This window comes from Coregonus clupeaformis, chromosome 12 (genome assembly GCF_020615455.1).
Source record: "Coregonus clupeaformis isolate EN_2021a chromosome 12, ASM2061545v1, whole genome shotgun sequence".
NCBI classification, from domain to species: Eukaryota; Metazoa; Chordata; class Actinopteri; order Salmoniformes; family Salmonidae; genus Coregonus; species Coregonus clupeaformis.
Window position 1 is genome coordinate 14,116,223 of NC_059203.1, and position 23,005 is coordinate 14,139,227.

Below are 23,005 nucleotides of genomic sequence, written 5' to 3' on the forward strand. Positions count from 1 at the left end.
TGAAATCATTGTTCTTCCTCTGTTAACCATGGTTACCTGCAAGGAAACACGTGCCGTCATCATTGCTTTGCACAAAAAGGGCTTCACAGGCAAGGATATTGCTGCTAGTAAGATTGCACCTAAATCAACCATTTATCGGATCATCAAGAACTTCAAGGAGAGAGGTTCAATTGTTGTGAAGAAGGCGTCAGGGTGCCCAAGAAAGTCCAGTAAGCGCCAGGACCGTCTCCTAAAGTTGATTCAGCTGCGGGATCGGGGCACCACCAGTGCAGAGCTTGCTCAGAAATGGCAGCAGGCAGGTGTGAGTGCATCTGCACGCACAGTGAGGCGAAGTCTTTTGGAGGATGGCCTGGTGTCAAGAAGGGCAGCGAGGAAGCCACTTCTCTCCAGGAAGAACATCAGGGACAGACTGATATTCTGCAAAAGGTACAGGGATTGGACTGCTGAGGACTGGGGTAAAGTCATTTTCTCTGAAGAATCCCCTTTCCGATTTTTTGGGGCATCCGGAAAACACCTTGTCCGGAGAAGACAAGGTGAGCGCTACCATCAGTCCTGTGTCATGCCAACAGTAAAGCATCCTGAGACCATTCATGTGTGGGTTTGCTTCTCAGCCAAGGGAGTGGGCTCACTCACAATTTTGCCTAAGAACACAGCCATGAATAAAGAATGGTACCAACACATCCTCCGAGAGCAACTTCTCCCAACCATCCAAGAACAGTTTGGTGATGACCAATGCCTTTTCCAGCAAAAGTGATAACTAAGTGGCTTGGGGAACAAAACATCGACATTTTGGGTCCATGGCCAGGAAACTCCCCAGACCCCCGTCAACTACAAGTGCTGATATTGTGAAGCGGAAACGTCTAAGCGAGACAGTGGCTCAGCCATGAAGTGGTCGGCCACACAAGCTCACAGAACCGAACTGCCGAGTGCTGAAGCACGTAGTGCATAAAAATAATCTGTCCTCGGTTGCAACACTGAATGGAAGCAAGTCTCCTCAGCAATGTTCCAACATCTAGCGGGAAACCTTCCCAGAAGAGTGGATGCTGTTGTAGCAGCAAAGGGGGGAACCCAACTCCGCATTAATGCCCATGATTTTGGAATGAGATGTTTGCCAAGCAGGTGTCCGCATACCTTTGGTCATGTAGTGTAGGTCTATAGGCTACCTGGCCTTAGGCATAAATATAGGCTTAAATGTGCCCATTTGGGGATCTGATAGTATTTCTGATTGGCTTAACGCACCACCACTAATGAGCTGTGGAGCTTCTCAGAGCAATGTTTTCTTCACCTCAAACAGCAAGCAAAGTCCGTTTTTGCATCCATTGAGAATGACAATATTTCCTCAACGTAGCCTATTTGAAAAATCTTTCCAGCTCTCTTCTTTTGATAACCACTCAGCGTGAAAGGGAAAAATGCTCGGATCCAGTGAAAACATAAAATGGGCCTGATTATTTCTCAATACCCTACTGCTGAGTCTGTCCTGTCGCGGGTTACTCTGAGGGCCCAGAATATTTTATACCATGTTGTAAGTTTGCTAATGCGAGGGCTGTACCAAAGTTGATAGTTGATGCAATGTTTCAAGTTCGTTGCAGACAGGCCATGCATAGCCAATGCGATTTATAGGATATAGATTTTTATCTGGATATTTTCTACCCCGCAGGCTACAACATTTTTACTTTGATTAACCTCACGACAATGATTTTGAGATGCGAAGACGTTATTATAAATTTAAATGAAACTGTTCGTCAAATGTGCATGTGAAAACAATAACTGGCACGCAGATCAGGATCAGGATTAAATTGGGATTCCACATCAGAAAGGTTGCAGACTCCTCGTAGCGGCAACTTCAGGAGAGTAGAAAGACAGTAGGAGGAGGATGGTTAATATGTTTTTCTTTCTTCTGGATATCTTGATTTCTGGCTCCCTCTTGAGTCATTTGTCTTAATTCATCAAACAATTCGCTTAAAGCATCAGACAAGCATATAGTTGATTTTATTGTAATACATAGATTTTCGGTCGACACAAAGATTTTTTTTTTGTTGGAGACAGCCCAAATTTTAAGTGTTCTTGCCTGTATGGACATTGTTTTTTGCGAACAGTAATTAACACTTTCAACATTTCTACATGCCGTGTTACATTATTCAAGTGTGTTAACTTCTGTGCAACATGATGAGTATGAAGCTAACAATGCAGCCAGACAGCTCTAGTAAGGGGCTGATACAGACTTGATCCTCTCAAATACGTGAGACACATTTGACAGAAGTACCGAATGTAAGAAAAATTGTAGTACCGAACCGTTTTTTCCCCCCTATTGGTAAAGTACAGAAGTTTCGGTATTCCATGCAACACTACCCAACGGCCAATTCAACACGTCTACGACATCAGCAGCTCTACTGTACACAGGGTCTGACTGCATATCAAGCCCAAGCCAATACAGTGGTGTCTTTCTCTGTAGATTGAGAGGGAAGTGCCTCAGCCAGGCTCCTTGTTTAAGACTCCTAATCTTATTAGATAGAGCACAGTGCAAATTGAATTACTGATCTTCTCCTCTCTCTCCCTGCCTGCCCTGGCCTAAACACCAAACCATATTGTAGCTCAATTGGTAGCTCAATTGGTAGAGCATGGCGCTTGTAATGCCAGGGTAGTGGGTTCGATCCCCGGGACCACCCATACGTAAAAATGTATGCACACATGACTGTAAGTCGCTTTGGATAAAAGCGTCTGCTAAATGGCATATTATATTATTATATTATATTCTCCTCACCTTCCTGCCCTAAACACCAAACCATACTCTCCTTCCGGCCCTAAACACCAAACCATACTCTCCCTCCGGCCCTAAACACCAAACCCTCCTCTCCCTCCGGCCCTAAACACCAAACCCTCCTCTCCCTCCGGCCCTAAACACCAAACTCTCCTCTCCTCCTGTTCCTGACCTAAACACAGAGCCCCTCTCCTTTCTCTGCCTGACCAGAGTAACAGGCTTATTTTAGGGCCCAGTGAAGGAGCAGCACAGCCCTATATCTGATGGTCTGATCCCAGGCTAGGGTATATCTGATGGTCTGATCCCAGGCTAGGGTATATCTGATGGTCTGATCCCAGGCTAGGGTATATCTGATGGTCTGATCCCAGGCTAGGGTATATCTGATGGTCTGATCCCAGGCTAGGGTATATCTGACTGCATCATCTGACTATTTCTACTGAGACGCTGACTCGTGACTCACACTGACTTTTTTGGACCCTTCCATAATCTTCCACGTGTTAGGCACAGCAATAGATGTATTGGCTAGAACAGTGACGTCCAGATAGTCAGGAAACTCCTCAGGGCCCAACTATTAATCATATTAGATGATACATCAAACATCACTTGGTGTTATTTTGACTCTGTGAGTGAACGCAGCCTTTGCCAGCAGATGAGCCTAGGTAGTTAGATACCTGAGGGTAAGCCATGTTGACTGAGGTGTGTGTGTGTGTGTTACCAGTGTTCCTGTCTAACCTGATGTCCTGGTCTGCATCTCTCCTCTCCTCCTGCAGGTTGCAGCCAACACCCCCACTATGTACTCTCAGGAACTCTTCCAGCTCTCCCAGTATCTGCAGGTATTTATGGAACAACGCTGACATCTACTGGCTAGGGAGCGCTACTACGCTCTTACTACTGCTGGGTGCATGGCTTCATAGTCTGTGGAACTGCTGACTTGACTAGTCAAATTATATGGGACTTTGAAGATGTGTGCTTTCTCTCTCATCTGTTATTGGTGTACTGCAGTTTTACCCTCTTCTACCATCCCTCACAAAATGGATAAATGGATGACTGAAAATATATACTGCTTATGCATCAGCTCTGCTTTCAACTGATTATGCTGAATGCTGATGAATGTCATTTTCTCTACCTACCTCCCTCTCTCTCTCCCTCCTCTCTCTCCCTCCTCTCTCTCCCTCCTCTCTCTCCCTCCTCTCTCTCCCTCTCTCTCCCTCTCTCTCCCCCTCCCTCTCTCTCCCTCCTCTCTCTCCCTCCCTCTCTCTCCCTCCTCTCTCTCCCTCCGCTCTCCTCCCTCCCTCTCCCTCCGCTCTCCTCCCTCCCTCTCCCTCCGCTCTCCTCCCTCCCTCTCCCTCCCTCCCTCCTCCCCTCCTCCCTCCCTCCCCTCCCTCCCTCCCTCTCCTCCTCCCTCCCTCTCCCTCCTCCCCTCTCCTCGCCTCTCCTCCCTCCCTCTCCCGCCGCTCTCCTCCCTCCCTCTCCCGCCGCTCTCCTCCCTCCCTCTCCCGCCGCTCTCCTCCCTCCCTCTCCCGCCGCTCCTCCCCCTCTCCCGCCGCTCTCCTCCCTCCCTCTCCCGCCGCTCTCCTCCCTCTCTCCCTGCTCCTCTCTACCTCCCTCCCTCCCTCCCTCTCCGCCTCCCCTCCGCTCTCCCTCTCCCTCCTCTCTCCTCCCTCCGTCTCCCTCTCTCCACTCTCCTCCTCTCCCTCCTCTCCTCTCTCCCTCCTCTCCTCCCTCCCTCTCCCTCCTCCCTTCCTCTCCCTCCCTCCTCTCTACCTCCCTCCCTCTCTACCTTCCTCCCCTCCTCTCTACCTCCCCTCCCTCTCCCTACCTCCCTCCCTCTCCCCTACCTCCCTCCCTCTCCCTCCTCTCTTCCTCCCTCCACTCCCTCTCCTCCCTCCTCTCCCCTCCCCTCTCCCCTCCCTCCCTCCTCCCCCTCCCCCCTCCCTCCTCCCCCTCTCCCCTCTCCCCCCTCCCTCCTCCCCCCTCTCCCCTCTCCCCTCCCTCCTCTCCTCCCTCCCCCTCCCTCCTCCCCCTCTCCCTCCCCTCCCTCCCTCTCCTTCCCTCTCTCCCCCTCTCTCTCCCTCTCCCTCCCTCTCCCTCCTCTCCCTCTCCCTCCCTCTCCTCCCTCTCCCTCCTCTCCCTCTCCCTCCCTCTCCCTCCTCTCCCCCTTCCTCCCTCTCCCTCCCCTCCCCCCTCTCCCCTCCCTCTCCCTCCCTCTCCCTCCCCTCCCCTCTCCCCTCTCTCCCTCCCCTCCTCTCCCTCTCCCCCTCTCCCCCCTCCCCTCCCTCTCCTCTCCCCCACCAGGAGGCCCTACACAGGGAGCAGATGTTGGAGCAGAAGTTGCGCAACGCTGCAACGCCTACTAACCACCACACAGGAGGCTTCAGAGAGCAGCTGGCAGGTAGAGATACACTATACACTACCTAGTGCACACTACCACCCTATTTTATTTTTATTTTATTTCACCTTTATTTAACCAGGTAAACCAGTTGAGAACAAGTTCTCATTTACAACTGCGACCTGGCCAAGATAAAGCAAAGCAGTGCGATAAAAACAACAACACAGAGTTACATATGGGGTAAAACAAAACAAAAATCAAAAAAATACAACAGAAATACAATTAATATACAGTGTGCAAATTTAGCAAGTTATGGAGGTAAGGCAATAAAATAGGCTATAGTGCAAAATAATTACAATTTAGTATTAACACTGGAATGATGTGCAAGAGATGATGTGCAAATAGAGATACTGGGGTACAGATGAGCAAAATAAATAACAATATAGGGATGAGGTAGTTGGGCGGGCTAATTTCAGATGGGCTGTGTACAGGTGCAGTGATCGGGTAAGGTGCTCTGACAACTGATGCTTAAAGTTAGTGAGGGAGATAAGAGTCTCCAGCTTCAGAGATTTTTGCAATTGCTCCAGTCATTGGCAGCAGAGAACTGGAAGGAATGGCTACCAAAGGAGGTGTTGGCTTTGGGGATGACCAGTGAGATATACCCTGCTGGAGCGCAGACTACGGGTGGGTGTTGCTATGGTGACCAATGAGCTAAGATAAGGCGGGGATTTGCCTAGCAGTGATTTATAGATGGCCTGGAGCCAGTGGGTTTGGCGCACGAATATGTAGTGAGGACCAGCCAACAAGAGCGTACAGGTCACAGTGGTGGGTATTATATGGGGCTTTGGTGACAAAACGGATGGCACTGTGATAGACTACATCCAATTTGCAGAGTAGAGTGTTGGAGGCTATTTTGTAAATGACATCGCCGAAGTCAAGGATCGGTAGGATAGTCAGTTTTACGAGGGCATGTTTGGCAGCATGAGTGAAGGAGGCTTTGTTGCGAAATAGGAAACCGATTCTAGATTTAACTTTGGATTGGAGATTCTTAATGTGAGTCTGGAAGGAGAGTTTACAGTCTAACCAGACACCTAGATATTTGTAGTTGTCCACGTACTCTAGGTCAGACCCGTCTAGAGTAGTGATTCTAGTCGGGTGGGCGGGTGCAAGCAGCGTTCGGTTGAAGAGGATGCATTTTGTTTTACTAGTGTTTAAGAGCAGTTGGAGGCTACTGAAGGAGTGTTGTATGGCATTGAAGCTCGTTTGGAGGTTTGTTAACACTAACCCTACTAACCACCACACAGGAGGCTTCAGAGAGCAGCTGGCAGGTAGTTACTACACTATACACTACCTAGTGCACACTACCACCCTAACCCTACTAACCACCACACAGGAGGCTTCAGAGAGCAGCTGGCAGGTAGAGATACACAATTCCACAATCCTCAAGTATTTTGAAGTTTTATTGCCAGATAAAGGGTTAAAATGTAATATGTGGTCCAGGGTCATTACCACTAGACCAGCCCTGTGTTAAACCTTCAGAACCAGGGTCATTACCACTAGACCAGCCCTGTTTTAAACCTTCAGAACCAGGGTCATTACCACTAGACCAGCCCTGTTTTAAACCTTCAGAACCAGGGTCATTACCACTAGACCAGCCCTGTTTTAAACCTTCAGAACCAGGGTCATTACCACTAGACCAGCCCTGTTTAAACCTTCAGAACCAGGGTCATTACCACTAGACCAGCCCTGTGTTAAACCTTCAGAACCAGGGTCATTACCACTAGACCAGCCCTGTGTTTAAACCTTCAGAACCAGGGTCATTACCACTAGACCAGCCCTGTTTTAAACCTTCAGAACCAGGGTCATTACCACTAGACCAGCCCTGTTTTAAACCTTCAGAACCAGGGTCATTACCACTAGACCAGCCCTGTTTTAAATCCTTCAGAACCAGGGTCATTACCACTAGACCAGCCCTGTTTTAAACCTTCAGAACCAGGGTCATTACCACTAGACCAGCCCTGTTTTAAACCTTCAGAACCAGGGTCATTACCACTAGACCAGCCCTGTGTTAAACCTTCAGAACCAGGGTCATTACCACTAGACCAGCCCTGTTTTAAACCTTCAGAACCAGGGTCATTACCACTAGACCAGCCCTGTTTTAAACCTTCAGAACCAGGGTCATTACCACTAGACCAGCCCTGTGTTAAACCTTCAGAACCAGGGTCATTACCACTAGACCAGCCCTGTTTTAAACCTTCAGAACCAGGGTCATTACCACTAGACCAGCCCTGTTTTAAACCTTCAGAACCAGGGTCATTACCACTAGACCAGCCCTGTGTTAAACCTTCAGAACCAGGGTCATTACCACTAGACCAGCCCTGTGTTAAACCTTCAGAACCAGGGTCATTACCACTAGACCAGCCCTGTTTTAAACCTTCAGAACCAGGGTCATTACCACTAGACCAGCCCTGTTTTAAACCTTCAGAACCAGGGTCATTACCACTAGACCAGCCCTGTTTTAAACCTTCAGAACCAGGGTCATTACCACTAGACCAGCCCTGTGTTAAACCTTCAGAACCAGGGTCATTACCACTAGACCAGCCCTGTGTTAAACCTTCAGAGGGTAATGGCTTATACTGACTAACTGCTACAGGGCCTTCAGAAAGTATTCACACCGCTCAACTTTTTCCACATTTTGTTGTTACAGCCTGAATTCTCTCTGTCTCTCTCTGCTAGGCTCTGATCGATGAGGACCGGCTTCTCTCCAGACTAGAGGTGATGGGCAACCAGCTGCAGACCTACTCTAAAGTAAGATCATTTAAATGATAAATGCCTAAAGTGAGACCATTTAAATGATAAATGCCTAAAGTGAGATCATTTAAATGATAAATGCCTAAAGTAAGAACATTTAAATGATAAATGCCTAAAGTAAGAATTTAAATGATAAATGCCTAAAGTAAGAACATTTAAATGATAAATGCCTAAAGTAAGAACATTTAAATGATAAATGCCTAAAGTAAGAACATTTAAATGATAAATGCCTAAAGTAAGAACATTTTAAATGATAAATGCCTAAAGTAAGAACATTTTAAATGATAAATGCCTAAAGTGAGATCATTTAAATGATAAATGCCTAAAGTGAGATCATTTAAATGATAAATGCCTAAAGTAAGATCATTTAAATGATAAATGCCTAAAGTGAGATCATTTAAATGATAAATGCCTAAAGTAAGATCATTTAAATGATAAATGCCTAAAGTGAGATCATTTAAATGATAAATGCCTAAAGTAAGATCATTTAAATGACACACTGAACAAAAATATAAGTGCAACGTGTAAAGTGTTGGTCCCATGTTTCATGAGCTGAAATAAAAGATCCCAGAAATGTTCCATATGCAGAAAAAGCTTATTTCTCTCATGGTGTGCACTAATTTGTATACATCCCTGTTAGTGAGCATTTTCTCATTTTGCCAAGGTAATCCATCCACCTGACAGGTGTGGCGTATCAAGAAGCTGATTAAACAGCATGATCATTACACAGGTGCACCTTGTGCTGGGGACAAGAAAAGGCCACTCTAAAATGTGCAGTTTTGTCACACAACAGAATGCCACAGATGTCTACAGTTTTGAGGGAGTGTGCAGTTGGCATGCTGACTGCAGGAATGTCCACCAGAGCTGTTGCCAGATAATTTAATGTTAATTTCTCTACCATAAGCCTCCTCCAACGTCGTTTTAGAGAATTTGGCAGAACGTCCAACCGGCCTCACAACCGCAGACCTCGTGTAACTACTCCAGGCCAGGACCGCCACATCCGGCTTCTTCATCTGCGGGATCGTCTGAGACCAGCCACCTGGACAGCTGATGGAACTGTGGGTTTGCTCAACCAAATAATTTTTGCACAAACTGTCAGAAACCGTTTCAGGGAAGCTCATCTGCGTTCTCGTCGTCCTCACCAGGGTCTTGGCCTGACTGCAGTTCGGCGTCGATGGCCACTGGCACGCTAGAGAAGTGTGCTCTTAACAGATGAATCCCAGTTTCAACTGTACTGGGCAGATGGCAGATGTGGGCGAGCGGTTTGCTGATGTCAACGTTGTGAACAGAGTGCCCCATGGTGGGCTTATGGTATGGGCAGGCATAAGCTACGGACAACGAACACAATTGCATTTTATCGATGACAATTTGAATGCAGAGATACCGTGACGAGATCCTGAGGCCCATTGTCGTGCCATTCATCTGCCGCCATCACCTCATGTTTCAGCATGATAATGCACGGCCCCATGTCGCAAGGATCTGTACACACTTCCTGGAAGCTGAAAATGTCCCAGTTCTTCCATGACCTGCATACTCACCAGACATGTCACCCACTGAGCATGTTTGGGATGCTCTGGATCGAGGTGTACAACAGCGTGTTCCATTGAAGAGGAGTGGGACAACATTCCACAGGCCACAATCAACAGCCTGATCAACTCTCTGTGAAGGAGATGTGTCGCGCCGCATGAGGCAAATAATGGTCACACCAGATACTGACTGGTTTTCTGATCCACAACCCTACCTTTCTTTTACGGTATCTGTAACCAACAGATGCATATCTGTATTCCCATTCATGTGAAATCCATAGATTAGGGCCTAATTCATTTATTTCAATTGACTGATTTCCTTATATGAACCGTAACTCAGTAAAATCTTTGAAATTGTTGCGTTTTATATTTTTGTTCAGTGTAAATACCTACTCTAAAGTAAGAACATTTAAAGCTACAATATGTAACCTTTTGGGCGAGCTGACCAGATTCACATAGAAATGTGTTATAGATCTGTCATTCTTATTGACAGCCAGTCTAAGAAGCGGTAGATCTTCTCTACATGTTCTATTTCTTTGCTTCCCGTTAATTTTTTATTTTTTGCGTCTTTTACTTTCGGTTTTTGTACAGCAGCTTCAAACGGCTGAAAATACAATATTTTTGGTCATGGAAAATATATTTCACAGCGGTTTAGATGGGTACAACGATTCTCTACACGATACCTGCTTGTTTTGTCACATAAACCGAAATTAGGCGAACTATTTACAATTTTTAGCAACCAGGAAATGGCGGAGCGATTTGCGTCTTTAAATGATAAATACCTAAAGTGAGTCACCTAGTTAGTGAGCTCCAAATGTACTGTGACATTCACCATTGTGTTGTTGTTTTGGCTCCGGCCCTTTTGGATTTGAAATGATACAGTGATTATGAGGTTAAAGTGCAGACAGTCAGCTTTAATTTGAGGGTATTTTCATCCATATTGGGTAAACAGTTTAAAAATTACAGCACTTTTTGTACATAGTCCTCCCCATTTTGAAGAGGACCAAAAGTATTGGGACAAGTTCACTTATATGTGTATTAAAGCAGTCTAAAGTTTAGTATTTGGTCCCATATTCACAGCAGGCAACGACTACATCAAGCTTGTGACTCTACGCACTTGTTGGATGCATTTGCTGTTTGTTTTTTGCCCAATAGAAATGAATGGTAAATAAGTTACTCGCACAAGTATCATACCCCCAAGACATGCTAACCTCTCACCATTACAATAACAGGGGAGGTTAGCATTTTATATCATACCCCCAAGACATGCTAACCTCTCGCCATTACAATAACAGGGGAGGTTAGCATTTTATATCATACCCCCAAGACATGCTAACCTCTCGCCATTACAATAACAGGGGAGGTTAGCATTTTATATCATACCCCCAAGACATGCTATCCTCTCGCCATTACAATAACAGGGGAGGTTAGCATTTTATATCATACCCCCAAGACATGCTAACCTCTCGCCATTACAATAACAGGGGAGGTTAGCATTTTATATCATACCCCCAAGACATGCTAACCTCTCACCATTACAATAACAGGGGAAGTTAGCATTTTATATCATACCCCAAGACATGCTAACCTCTCACCATTACAATAACAGGGGAGGTTAGCATTTTATATCATACCCCAAGAAATGCTAACCTCTCAACATTACAATAACAGGGAGGTTAGCATTTTATATCATACCCCAAGACATGCTAACCTCTCACCATTACAATAACAGGGGAGGTTAGCATTTTATATCATACCCCAAGACATGCTAACCTCTCACCATTACAATAACAGGGGAGGTTAGCATTTTATATCATACCCCCAAGACATGCTAACCTCTCACCATTACAATAACAGGGGAGGTTAGCATTTTATATCATACCCCCAAGACATGCTAACCTCTCACCATTACAAAAAATATATTTTATATTAGAGATTCTTCAAAGTAGCCAGCCTTTGCCTTGATGACAGCTTTGCACACTCTTGGCATTCTCTAGGTGTGTCCAAACTTTTAACTGGTAGTGTAGGTGAACTTGTCCCAATACTTTTGGTCCTTTAGTAATTTCTAAACGGTTCACTCGATATGGATGAAAGTACCCTCTAATTAAAGCTGACAGTCTGCACTTTAACCTCATAGTCATTGTATCATTTCCAATCCAAAGTGCTGGAGTACAGAGCCAAAACAACAACCAATGTGTCCCTGTCCCAATACTGTTGGAGCTCACTGTATATATCTATTGACATTCTAATTGGGTTTTTTTTCTTCCTGTATTTGGATTAATAGTCTTTCCTGACCATGGGAACTGATGGGCACTTTACATGGCCATAAAAAACTCCTGACCCTATGACTGTGTATTAGTCAAAGCACCAGAGACAACCCCATAGACAGTCCCACCCTACCCCTCTGTCTATTTCGCTAACCTCCCCCTCCCCCTCTCAAGAACCAAACGGAGGATGGGATGCGTAACGAGCTGGCAGCCCTGCAGGAAGACAAACACAACTATGAGACCACGGCCAAAGAGTCCCTGAGGAGGGTCCTGCAGGAGAAGATCGAGGTGGTCAGGAAGCTGTCAGAGGTCGAGGTGAGACCCGGGGCTGGGTGAAGTGTGTGTGTGTGGAGGATGAATGAATGAATGTGTTGTCATCTCAACTGTTGTTATTCCAGAGATCTCTGAGTAACACGGAGGATGAGTGTACCCATCTAAAGGAGATGAATGAGAGGAACCAGGAAGAGTTCAGAGAACTGGCAAATAAGTACAACGGGGCCATCAACGAGATCAAGGACCTCACAGACAAGATCAAGGTACAGTAGGTGAACGTGGTTGGTGAGGGGGGTGGAGACACAGGTTGGGGAGGGGAGGGGGCACAGGTTGGGTAGGGGGGTCAACCGGTTGGATAGGAGGGGGGGCACAGGTTGGAGAGGAGAGAGAGGGGGGGGACACAGGTTGGAGAGGATAAGGGGGGGACACAGGTTGGAGAGGAGAGAGGGGGGGGACACAGGTTGAAGAGGAGAGAGGGGGGGACACAGGTTGAAGAGGAGAGAGGGGGGGACACAGGTTGAAGAGGAGAGAGGGGGGACAAAGGTTGGAGAGGAGAGAGGGGGGAGGGACAGGTTGGAGAGGAGAGAGGGGGGACAAAGGTTGGAGAGGAGAGAGGGGGGGGGACAGGTTGAAGAGGAGAGAGGGGGGACAAAGGTAGGAGAGGAGAGGGGGGGGGACAGGTTGAAGAGGAGAGAGGGGGGACAGGTTGAAGAGGAGAGAGGGGGGGGACAGGTTGAAGAGGAGAGAGGGGGGGACACAGGTTGAAGAGGAGAGAGGGGGGACACAGGTTGGAGAGGAGAGGGGGGGGACAGGTAGGAGAGGGGGGAGACAGGTTGAAGAGGAGAGAGGGGGGAGACAGGTTGAAGAGGAGAGAGGGGGGGGACACAGGTTGAAGAGGAGAGAGGGGGGACACAGGTTGAAGAGGAGAGAGGGGGGACAGGTTGAAGAGGAGAGAGGGGGGGGACACAGGTTGAAGAGGAGAGAGGGGGGACAGGTTGAAGAGGAGAGAGGGGGACACAGGTTGAAGAGGAGAGGGGGGGGGACACAGGTTGAAGAGGAGAGGGGGGGACACAGGTTGAAGAGGGAGGAGAGAGGGGGGACACAGGTTGAAGAGGAGAGGGGGGACACAGGTTGAAGAGAGGGGGAAGAGAGAGGGGGGGACACAGGTTGAAGAGGAGAGGGGGGGGGACACAGGTTGGAGAGGAGAGGGGGGGACACAGGTTGAAGAGGAGAGAGGGGGGGGGACACAGGTTGAAGAGGAGAGAGGGGGGGACACAGGTTGAAGAGGAGAGGGGGGGGGACACAGGTTGGAGAGGAGAGAGGGGGGGGACACAGGTTGAAGAGGAGAGGGGGGACACAGGTTGAAGAGGAGAGGGGGGGGACACAGGTTGAAGAGGAGAGGGGGGACACAGGTTGGAGAGGAGAGGGGGGGGACACAGGTTGAAGAGGAGAGGGGGGGACACAGGTTGAAGAGGAGAGGGGGGACACAGGTTGAAGAGGAGAGAGGGGGGGACAGGTTGAAGAGGAGAGGGGGGACACAGGTTGAAGAGGAGAGGGGGGGGACACAGGTTGAAGAGGAGAGAGGGGGGGACAGGTTGAAGAGGAGAGAGGGGGGGACACAGGTTGGAGAGGAGGAAGAAACTCAGTCACTTTATTGTAGAGGCTTGAAGATCAGTGACATTTCTATCTAATGTCTGAGCACCAGCACACACATCAGATTCTCCAGAACACCCTTTAACATGCCTTTAACATGCCTTTAACATGCCTTTAACATGACCAAATGTTCCTGTGTGTAGCTGGCAGAGGGCCGCCAGGAGGAGTTGACTCAGAAGGGTCAGCTGGAGAAGAAGGAGCTGCAGCTTTGCATTGAGGAGATGGAGGAGAAGGAACAGACTCTACAGGCTCGTATTGAGGCCCTGCAGGCTGATAACGACTTCACTAACGAGCGCCTCACTGCCCTGCAAGGTTAGCAACAGAGACACACACACACCTTTGAACAGTAGTAGTAATTTAAGTTGACCTTCGGTCACTCCAGTCCATGTCCTCAAAGAACAATTTAAGTTTATCTTCGGTCACTCCAGTCTATGTCCTCAAAGAATAATTTAAATTGACCTTGGGTCACTCCAGTCCATGTCCTCAAAGAACAATTTAAGTTGACCTTGGGTCACTCCAGTCCATGTCCTCAAAGAATAATTTAAATTGACCTTGGGTCACTCCAGTCCATGTCCTCAAAGAACAATGTAAGTTGACCTTCGGTCACTCCAGTCCATGTCCTCAAAGAACAATTTAAGTTGACCTTGGGTCACTCCAGTCCATGTCCTCAAAGAACAATTTAAGTTGACCTTGGGTCACTCCAGTCCATGTCCTCCAAGAATAATTGAAGTTGTTGTTGTTTCCAGTTGGGTTAGATCAGCTGCAGGACAAAAGCATAAAGGACAACAACAGTTTAGGTGAGTGACGGTCCGTTATTAGTGCTCTGCTTGGCTGCAGCCGCTATGGCACCCTGTTCCCTCCGTAGTGCACTATATTTAACCAGGGCCCATAGGGAACCCTGTTCCCTCCGTAGTGCACTATATTTAACCAGGGCCCATAGGGAACCCTGTTCCCTCCGTAGTGCACTATATTTAACCAGGGCTCATAGGGAACCCTGTTCCCTCCGTAGTGCACTATATTTAACCAGGGCCTATTTGGAACCCTGTTCCCTCCGTAGTGCACTATATTTAACCAGGGCCCATAGGGAACCCTGTTCCCTCCGTAGTGCACTATATTTAACCAGGGCCCATAGGGAACATGACTCAGAGCTTCTGACCTTCCGTTGCTTGTTATTCTTCATCTACTTCGTTCTGTCCGTCTGTCCGTCTGTCCGTCAGTCCGTCAGTCTTGCTCCTTCTGATCTGTTGTCTGAATGGTAGCTAGCTACTGGTTCCTGTAGCTGTTTGTTCACCAAGCATGATTTCTATCCAGTGCTGCTTCACAAGCGTGTCCTTATCAGTTTCTATATGTGTTTCTATATTGGGATATACAGTTCTGCTTGAAAGTATGTGAACTCCTTGTGCAGATTTTTTCAGTTTTTACCATGAAATCGTCATTTAATCAGAACCAGTCTTTTTGATCTGACATAACAGGTTTATATTTATCAATACCATATGTTGGTGTAGAGGAAATCATGCATGTAGTAGAAAAACAACATTAAAAAGGAATTAGTGCAGGTGCAAAAATAAGTGAACCGAAGTTGCGTTGTTTAAATGAAGTAGGTAAGTAGAATCAGGTGGGTAAATAATTAGCTACCAAATGAACCAATCAAAGGAGAGATCGTTAGGAAAGAGTTTGGGCGGGACTCTGATAAATAGAGATAAGAAACCTGGTCAGTTTGGTGTTACCCATCCAGGTGAATGCAAAGCCACACCATGCCGAGAGGAGAGGAGATCTCAGAGGACATCAGGACGAGGGTAGTGAGAGCACATCAGTCTGGGGATCTCAGAGGACATCAGGACGAGGGTAGTGAGAGGACATCAGTCTGGGGATCTCAGAGGACATCAGGACGAGGGTAGTGAGAGGACATCAGGACGAGGGTAGTGAGAGGACATCAGGACGAGGGTAGTGAGAGGACATCAGGACGAGGGTAGTGAGAGGCCATCAGGACGAGGGTAGTGAGAGGCCATCAGGACGAGGGTAGTGAGAGGCCATCAGGACGAGGGTAGTGAGAGGACATCAGGACGAGGGTAGTGAGAGGCCATCAGGACGAGGGTAGTGAGAGGCCATCAGGACGAGGGTAGTGAGAGGACATCAGGACGAGGGTAGTGAGAGGACATCAGGACGAGGGTAGGGAGAGGACATCAGGACGAGGGTAGTGAGAGGACATCAGGACGAGGGTAGGGAGAGGACATCAGGACGAGGGTAGTGAGAGCACATCAGGACGAGGGTAGTGAGAGGACATCAGGACGAGGGTAGTGAGAGCACATCAGTCTGGGGAGCTCAGAGGACATCATGATGAGGGTAGTGAGAGCACATCAGTCTGGGGAAGGCTATAAAACCATCTCAAAAAGATTTGAGCTCCATCAGTCCACTGTGAGGCAAATCATTTACAAATGGAGAGCATTTAACATGACAGCAACTTGGCCTAGAAGTGGACGCCTTTCCAAAATATCCCCAAGAGCCTCAAGAACAATAATAAATCAGGTAAAAGCCAACCCAAACATAACATCTAGAGATTTGCAGAGTCCCTTACTGCTCTCCGGTAACTGTGCATGCTTCAACAGTAAGAACACTGAATCAAAATGCCGTTCACGGGAGGGTTGCTAGGAAGAATCCTCCGCTGTCAAAACAGAACCAAACTGTCTTGTCTTAACTTTGCCAGAGACCACCTGGACAAACCTGAAGGTTTCTTGAAGTCCATTATCTGGACCGATGAGTCCGAAATTGACCTTTTTGTTCACAATCAACACCACTATGTTTGGTGAAAACCCAAAGCTGCCTACCACCAAAATAACCTTATCCCAACAGTCAAGCATGGTGAAGGGAATGTCAAGATCTGGGGCTGATTTTCCTCCTCTGGACCTGGACGACTCCACATCATTAAGGGAACCATGAATTCTGAGGTATACCGGGAGATTCTTGAACAGAACGTGAGGCCGTCAGTCAAGGAGCTAAAGCTGGGCCGAAAATGGGTCTTCCGACGAGATAACGACCCAAAGCATTCAAGCAAAGAGTGGCTCAGGAGAAATAAGATTTGTGTTTTGGATTGGTCCTGACCTAAATCCAATCGAGATGCTGTGGCAGGACCTGAAAGCGGGCAGTTCATGCAAGACACCCCTCAAACCTCACTAAATTGAGTTCTGTAAGGAGGAGTGGGCAAAGATCCCTCGAAACAGACGTCAGAGACTGATTACTGGCTATAGGAGACGTTTAGTCCAAGGTATCGCTGCTAATGGAGGTGCCACAAGCTGTTGACTGAAGGGGTTCGCATATCTTTGCACACATCAAATCTGAGTTTCTGTTAATTAAACCACTTTTTGTTAAATAAACAATGAAAATATATAATTTTTACTTGGAATGTCTTTTTTACGAGTTGGTGTTTAGATAAGGGTTTTATGTTTATTTTAATATTTTATAGCAAAATACTGACCAGCCCTGCAGTGTTGACATAGTTTCAAGCGTCACTATATGTGTGTTGCAGGTTGTCAGTAGTAGTAGTAGGATATTCGTTCTAACCCTACAGCTGTCTGTTTGGGTTCCTACATGCATGCTAATTACTGGTTGTGTAGGCAGTCACAGTAATGGGATACGATAAATACGCTTCTGCATGCTCTTTGTGGTCTAGACCAGGTTACCGTAACACACTGGGGTCTAGGCCAGGTTACCGTAACACACTGGGGTCTAGACCAGGTTACCGTAACACACTGGGGTCTAGGCCAGGTTACCGTAACACACTGGGGTCTAGGCCAGGTTACCGTAACACACTGGGGTCTAGACCAGGTTACCGTAACACACTGGGGTCTAGACCAGGTTACCGTAACACACTGGGGTCTAGACCAGGTTACCGTAACACACTGGGGTCTAGACCAGGTTACCGTAACACACTGGGGTCTAGACCAGGTTACCGTAATACACTGGTGTCTAGGCCAGGTTACCGTAACACACTGGGGTCTAGACCAGGTTACCGTAACACACTGGGGTCTAGACCAGGTTACCGTAACTCACTGGGGTCTAGACCAGGTTACCGTAACACACTGGGGTCTAGGCCAGGTTACCGTAACAGACTGGGGTCTAGGCCAGGTTACCGTAACACACTGGGGTCTAGGCCAGGTTACCGTAACACACTGGGGTCTAGGCCAGGTTACCGTAACACACTGGGGTCTAGGCCAGGTTACCGTAACACACTGGGGTCTAGGCCAGGTTACCGTAACACACTGGGGTCTAGGCCAGGTTACCGTAACACACTGGGGTCTAGGCCAGGTTACCGTAACACACTGGGGTCTAGACCAGGTTACCGTAACTCACTGGGGTCTAGACCAGGTTACCGTAACACACTGGGGTCTAGACCAGGTTACCGTAACACACTGGGGTCTAGACCAGGTTACCGTAACACACTGGGGTCTAGACCAGGTTACCGTAACTCACTGGGGTCTAGACCAGGTTACCGTAACACACTGGGGTCTAGGCCAGGTTACCGTAACACACTGGGGTCTAGGCCAGGTTACCGTAACACACTGGGGTCTAGGCCAGGTTACCGTAACACACTGGGGTCTAGGCCAGGTTACCGTAACACACTGGGGTCTAGGCCAGGTTACCGTAACACACTGGGGTCTAGGCCAGGTTACCGTAACACACTGGGGTCTAGACCAGGTTACCGTAACTCACTGGGGTCTAGACCAGGTTACCGTAACACACTGGGGTCTAGGCCAGGTTACCGTAACACACTGGGGTCTAGGCCAGGTTACCGTAACACACTGGGGTCTAGGCCAGGTTACCGTAACACACTGGGGTCTAGGCCAGGTTACCGTAACACACTGGGGTCTAGACCAGGTTACCGTAAGTCATTTTGACTATTGCTGCTGGTTTTTAAATCAATGTGATATACTGTAAGTTGAGCTTGTTTGGGGTTGTTGAGGCTTCATGTCTGTGTACCAGGAGATCCAGCAGGAGACAGGAAGGTCGTTTGGCTTTAGTTATTCACCTGGGATCTCTCTTGCTGTGTTCTCCACTTGCTGGTGGCTACACACTGATGATCTGGGTGCTTTAAATCAACAATGTGTAAAGGAGTGTGATGAACTGGTTCATACTGATGCTCATTCTCTAGTGGTCAACTTGAGGGTGGAGTACTGTTCTGTAGGGAGTACTGGTGTTTCATTAAAATTATTCACAAGTTGTGTTGGATTCCATTAATATTTTCTAACTAACTAACAGGAAGTTAATTAACTATAGATTCATCAATGTAGATTGAGAGGGACTTGTTATGTGTTATTATGTAAAACAGCACTGGTATTCTCTTGTAAGAAAAGGATGTTCTACGCAGTCTCCTAATGTGACTCACACAACAACAGTGGACATTACAGTAGCTTTACTGTAAACATTGGCCCATTGCACTGGCCTTCACAGGCCTTCAGGCACCAGTGAACCTGTCCATCATCTCTTTGCGGTGCAGTGTGATCTCCCTGGATACCGTATCCCTGGATACCGTAACATGAACAGTAGTAGTACTGTAGTATTGCTGAGGCAGCCAGGTCTGAGTTGCCGCGCTAAGACAAAGCTTGTATCTGTTGTGAAAGTATTTTGTGACAACTTACTGCTGATGTGAAAAGGCCTTTCTAAATACATTTGACTGATTTTTGATATTGATTGAATGAACACTGGAAACCTGGAGGAGGAAAAGGTTTATAGTTTTTTGTTCCCGATTCCACGTGGATTCCGATCAGAGCATCTTGGATTTATAGGTGTGCCATTGGTAGTTTGGATTTGGCATTAGGCTACTTGATATTTGCATCGTTGATAGACCAGATGAGAGTTCCAGGTGAAGTCTGTAGTAGACTGTTAGATAGAGGAGGCTGGATGTCCTGTTGCTGTTCCCTAATTTAAGACTGGATGTCCAATGACTTGCCCTGTTGCTGTTCCCTAATTTAAGACTGGATGTCCAATGACTTGTCCTGTTGCTGTTCCCTAATTTAAGACTGGATGTCCAATGACTTGTCCTGTTGCTGTTCCCTAATTTAAGACTGGGTGTCCAATGACTTGTCCTGTTGCTGTTCCCTAATTTAAGACTGGGTGTCCAATGACTTGTCCTGTTGCTGTTCCCTAATTTAAGACTGGATGTCCAATGACTTGTCCTGTTGCTGTTCCCTAATTTAAGACTGGATGTCCTGTGTGTCTGTCCAGCCTATCGTACTGATCTGTCTGCACAAGTTACTACTGATATGTCCTATAGATATGTCCTATACATATTATACTATAGATATGTCCTATACATATTATACTATAGATATGTCCTATACATATTATACTATATTCTGTATCTCTCAGTGGTCATACATCTCTCAGTGGTCAGATTATGTAGTGGTCAGATTATGTAGTGGTCAGATTATGTTGTGGTCATACATCTCTGTGGTCAGATTATGTTGTGGTCATACATCTCTCAGTGGTCAGATTATGTAGTGGTCATACATCATGATATTTTTGTTTCTTTCTTTGTTAGACTACTTTCTTGAAAAGGGTGGAGGGGATTGCACTACTTTAGTGTACACTACAGCAACACACTAGAGAGTACATAGTGTACACTACAGCATTCGTTCCACTGTTTGCTTGCTCCAGTTCAGACTACATCAGCTCTAATCAAATCCTAGCTTTATGAATAGACCACAGCACGCAGATTCCAGCCCTGGGCTGAAGGGCTCCTGTCAATATATTGCTGGCCATGCACTACATTTATGGAGGCAGACTTTCAATTGATTTTCCACCATCTGAGTGTTCTACGTGTTCCATTGATGCCCTGAGAATACCAGATAGGTTAATATTTGCCTCAGCAATTTGAAATTGAGTTCAGGTTGTTGTAGGTTGAGTATTTGTATTTATTATGGAACCCCATTCCTGGGGTCCAGCAAAATTAAGACATTACAATACATTCATAACAGATTTCACAGCACACTGTGTGCCCTCAGGCCCCTACTCTACTACCACATATCTACAACACAAAATCCATGTGCACGTGTGTGTATAGTGCGTATGTTATCGTGTGTGTGTGTATGCATGTGTCTGTGTCTATGTTTGTGTTGCTTCACAGTCCCCACTGTTCCATAAGGTGTATTTGTATCTGTTTTTTTAATCTAATTTTACTGCTTGCATCAGTTACTTGATGTGGAATAGTGTTCCATGTAGTCATGGCTCTATGTAGTACTGTGCGCCTCCCATAGTCTGTTCTGGAATTTGAGACTGTGAAGAGACCTCTGGTGGCATGTCTTGTGGGGTATGCATGGGTGTCCGAGCTGTGTGCTAGTCGTTTAAACATGTCAATACCTATCACAAATACAAGTAGGAGAATGGCACCGGAAGGGATGGCTGCCATTTTACGAGCTCATAACCAATTGTGCTATTTTGTGTGTTTTTTTTACCGAAAAGAGCTTCTGGATATCAGAACAGTGATTACTCACCTCGAACTGGACGAAGATTTTTTGTTTAATGAGTCTGACGCGAAGGATATAATGTTGCTCTCAGACAAGGCCCAAATCCCCGTCATTCGCATGAAGAAAAAGGAGGAAATACAGGGAGCGGAGATCAGGGTGCCTTGTGAGAATTCGTCGGCGAATGGGTAACCCGCCTCCACCTTCCGTTCTATTGGCCAACGTGCAATCACTGGAGAATAAACTGGATGAGCTCCGTTCGAGAATATCCTACAATCTTATGTTTCACCGAGTCGTTGGCTGAACGAAGACACGGATAATAAACAGTTGGCTGGGTTTTCCGCATCGGCAGGACAGAACCGCTACGTCCGGTAAGACGAGGGGTGGAGGTGTGTGTCTATTTGTCAATAACAACTGGTGCGCGATGTCTAATATTAAGGTAGTCTCGAGGTATTGCTCGCCTGAGGTAGAGTACCTCATGATAAGCTGTAGACCACACTATCTACCAAGAGAGTTTATCTATATTTTTTGTAGCTGTCTATTTACCACCACAAACCAACGCTCGCACTAAGACCTCACTCAACGAGCTGTATATGCTACCATCTCTTATGACGAAAAGAGCTCACTCAACGAGCTGTTGATGCTACAGTCTCTAAGCAGACAAGAAAATGCTCATCCAGAAGTGGCGCTCCTAGTGGCAGGGGACTTTAATGCAGGCAAACTTAAATCCGTTTGACCTCATTTCTATCAGCATGTCACGTGGAAGCAGAGGAAAAGAAAACTCTAGACCACCTTTACTCCACACACAGAGACGCGTACAAAGCTCTCCCTCGCCCTCCATTTGGCAAATCTGACCATAATTCTATCCACCTGATTCCTGCTTTCAAGCAAAAACTAAGGAAGCAGGAAGTACCTCGCTCAATACGGAAGTGGTCAGATGACGCAGATGCTACGCTACAGGGCTGTTTTGCTAGCACAGACTGGAATATGTTCCAGGATTCATCCAATGGCATTGAGGAGTATACCACCTCAGTCACCGGCTTCATCAATAAGTGCATCGACGACGTCGTCCCCACAGTGACCGTACGTACATATCCCAACCAGAAGCCATGGATTACAGGCAACATCCGCACTGAGCTAAGGGCTAGACCTGCCGCTGTCAAGGAGTGGGACTCTAATCTGGACGCTTATAAGAAATCCCGCTATGCCCTCCGACAAACCATCAAACAGGCAAAGCGTCAGATGTGGCAGGGCTTGCAAACTATTACGCACTACAAAGGAAAACCCAGCTGCGAGCTTCCCACTGACGCGAGCGTACCAGACGGGCAAAATGACTTTTATGCGAGCTTCGAGGCAAGCAACACTGAAGCATGCAGGAGAGCACCAGCTGTTCCGGACGACTGTGTGATCACGCTCTCTGTAGCCGATGTGAGCAAGACCTTTAAACAGGTCAACATTCACAAGGCCGCGCGGGACCAGACGGATTGCCAGGACGTGTACTCCGAGCATGCGCTGACCAACTGGCAAGTGTCTTCACTTACATTTTCAACCTCTCCCTGACCAAGTCTGTAATACCAACATGTTTCAAGCAGACCACCATAGTCCCTGTGCCCAAGAAAGTGACGGTGACCTGCCTAAATGATTACTGCCCTGTAGCACTCACGTCGGTAGCCATGACATGCTTTGAAAGGCTGGTCATGGCTCACATCAACACCATCATCCCAGAAACCCTAGACCCACTCCAATTCAAATACCGCCCCAACAGATCCACAGATGAGGCAATCTCAATCGCACTCCACACTGCCCTTTCCCACCTGGACAAAAGGAACACCTATGTGAGAATGCTGTTCATTGACTACAGCTCAGCGTTCAACACCATAGTGCCCACGAAGCTCATCACTAAGCTAAGGACACTGGGACTAAACACCTCC

The 23,005-nt window shown here is 47.2% G+C and overlaps 1 protein-coding gene across 1 annotated transcript in view; it reads left to right on the forward strand.

Annotated features, from left to right (window-relative positions):
• The window catches only part of slmapa (sarcolemma associated protein a), a 190,915-nt gene that overhangs the window by 78,122 nt on the left and 89,788 nt on the right, over positions 1-23,005 (forward strand). The window contains 8 exon segments of the mRNA XM_045223708.1: positions 3,529-3,591; positions 5,054-5,092; positions 5,094-5,150; positions 7,824-7,895; positions 11,866-12,006; positions 12,090-12,227; positions 13,761-13,929; positions 14,364-14,414. Coding sequence (XP_045079643.1) covers positions 3,529-3,591; positions 5,054-5,092; positions 5,094-5,150; positions 7,824-7,895; positions 11,866-12,006; positions 12,090-12,227; positions 13,761-13,929; positions 14,364-14,414 — 730 coding nt within the window.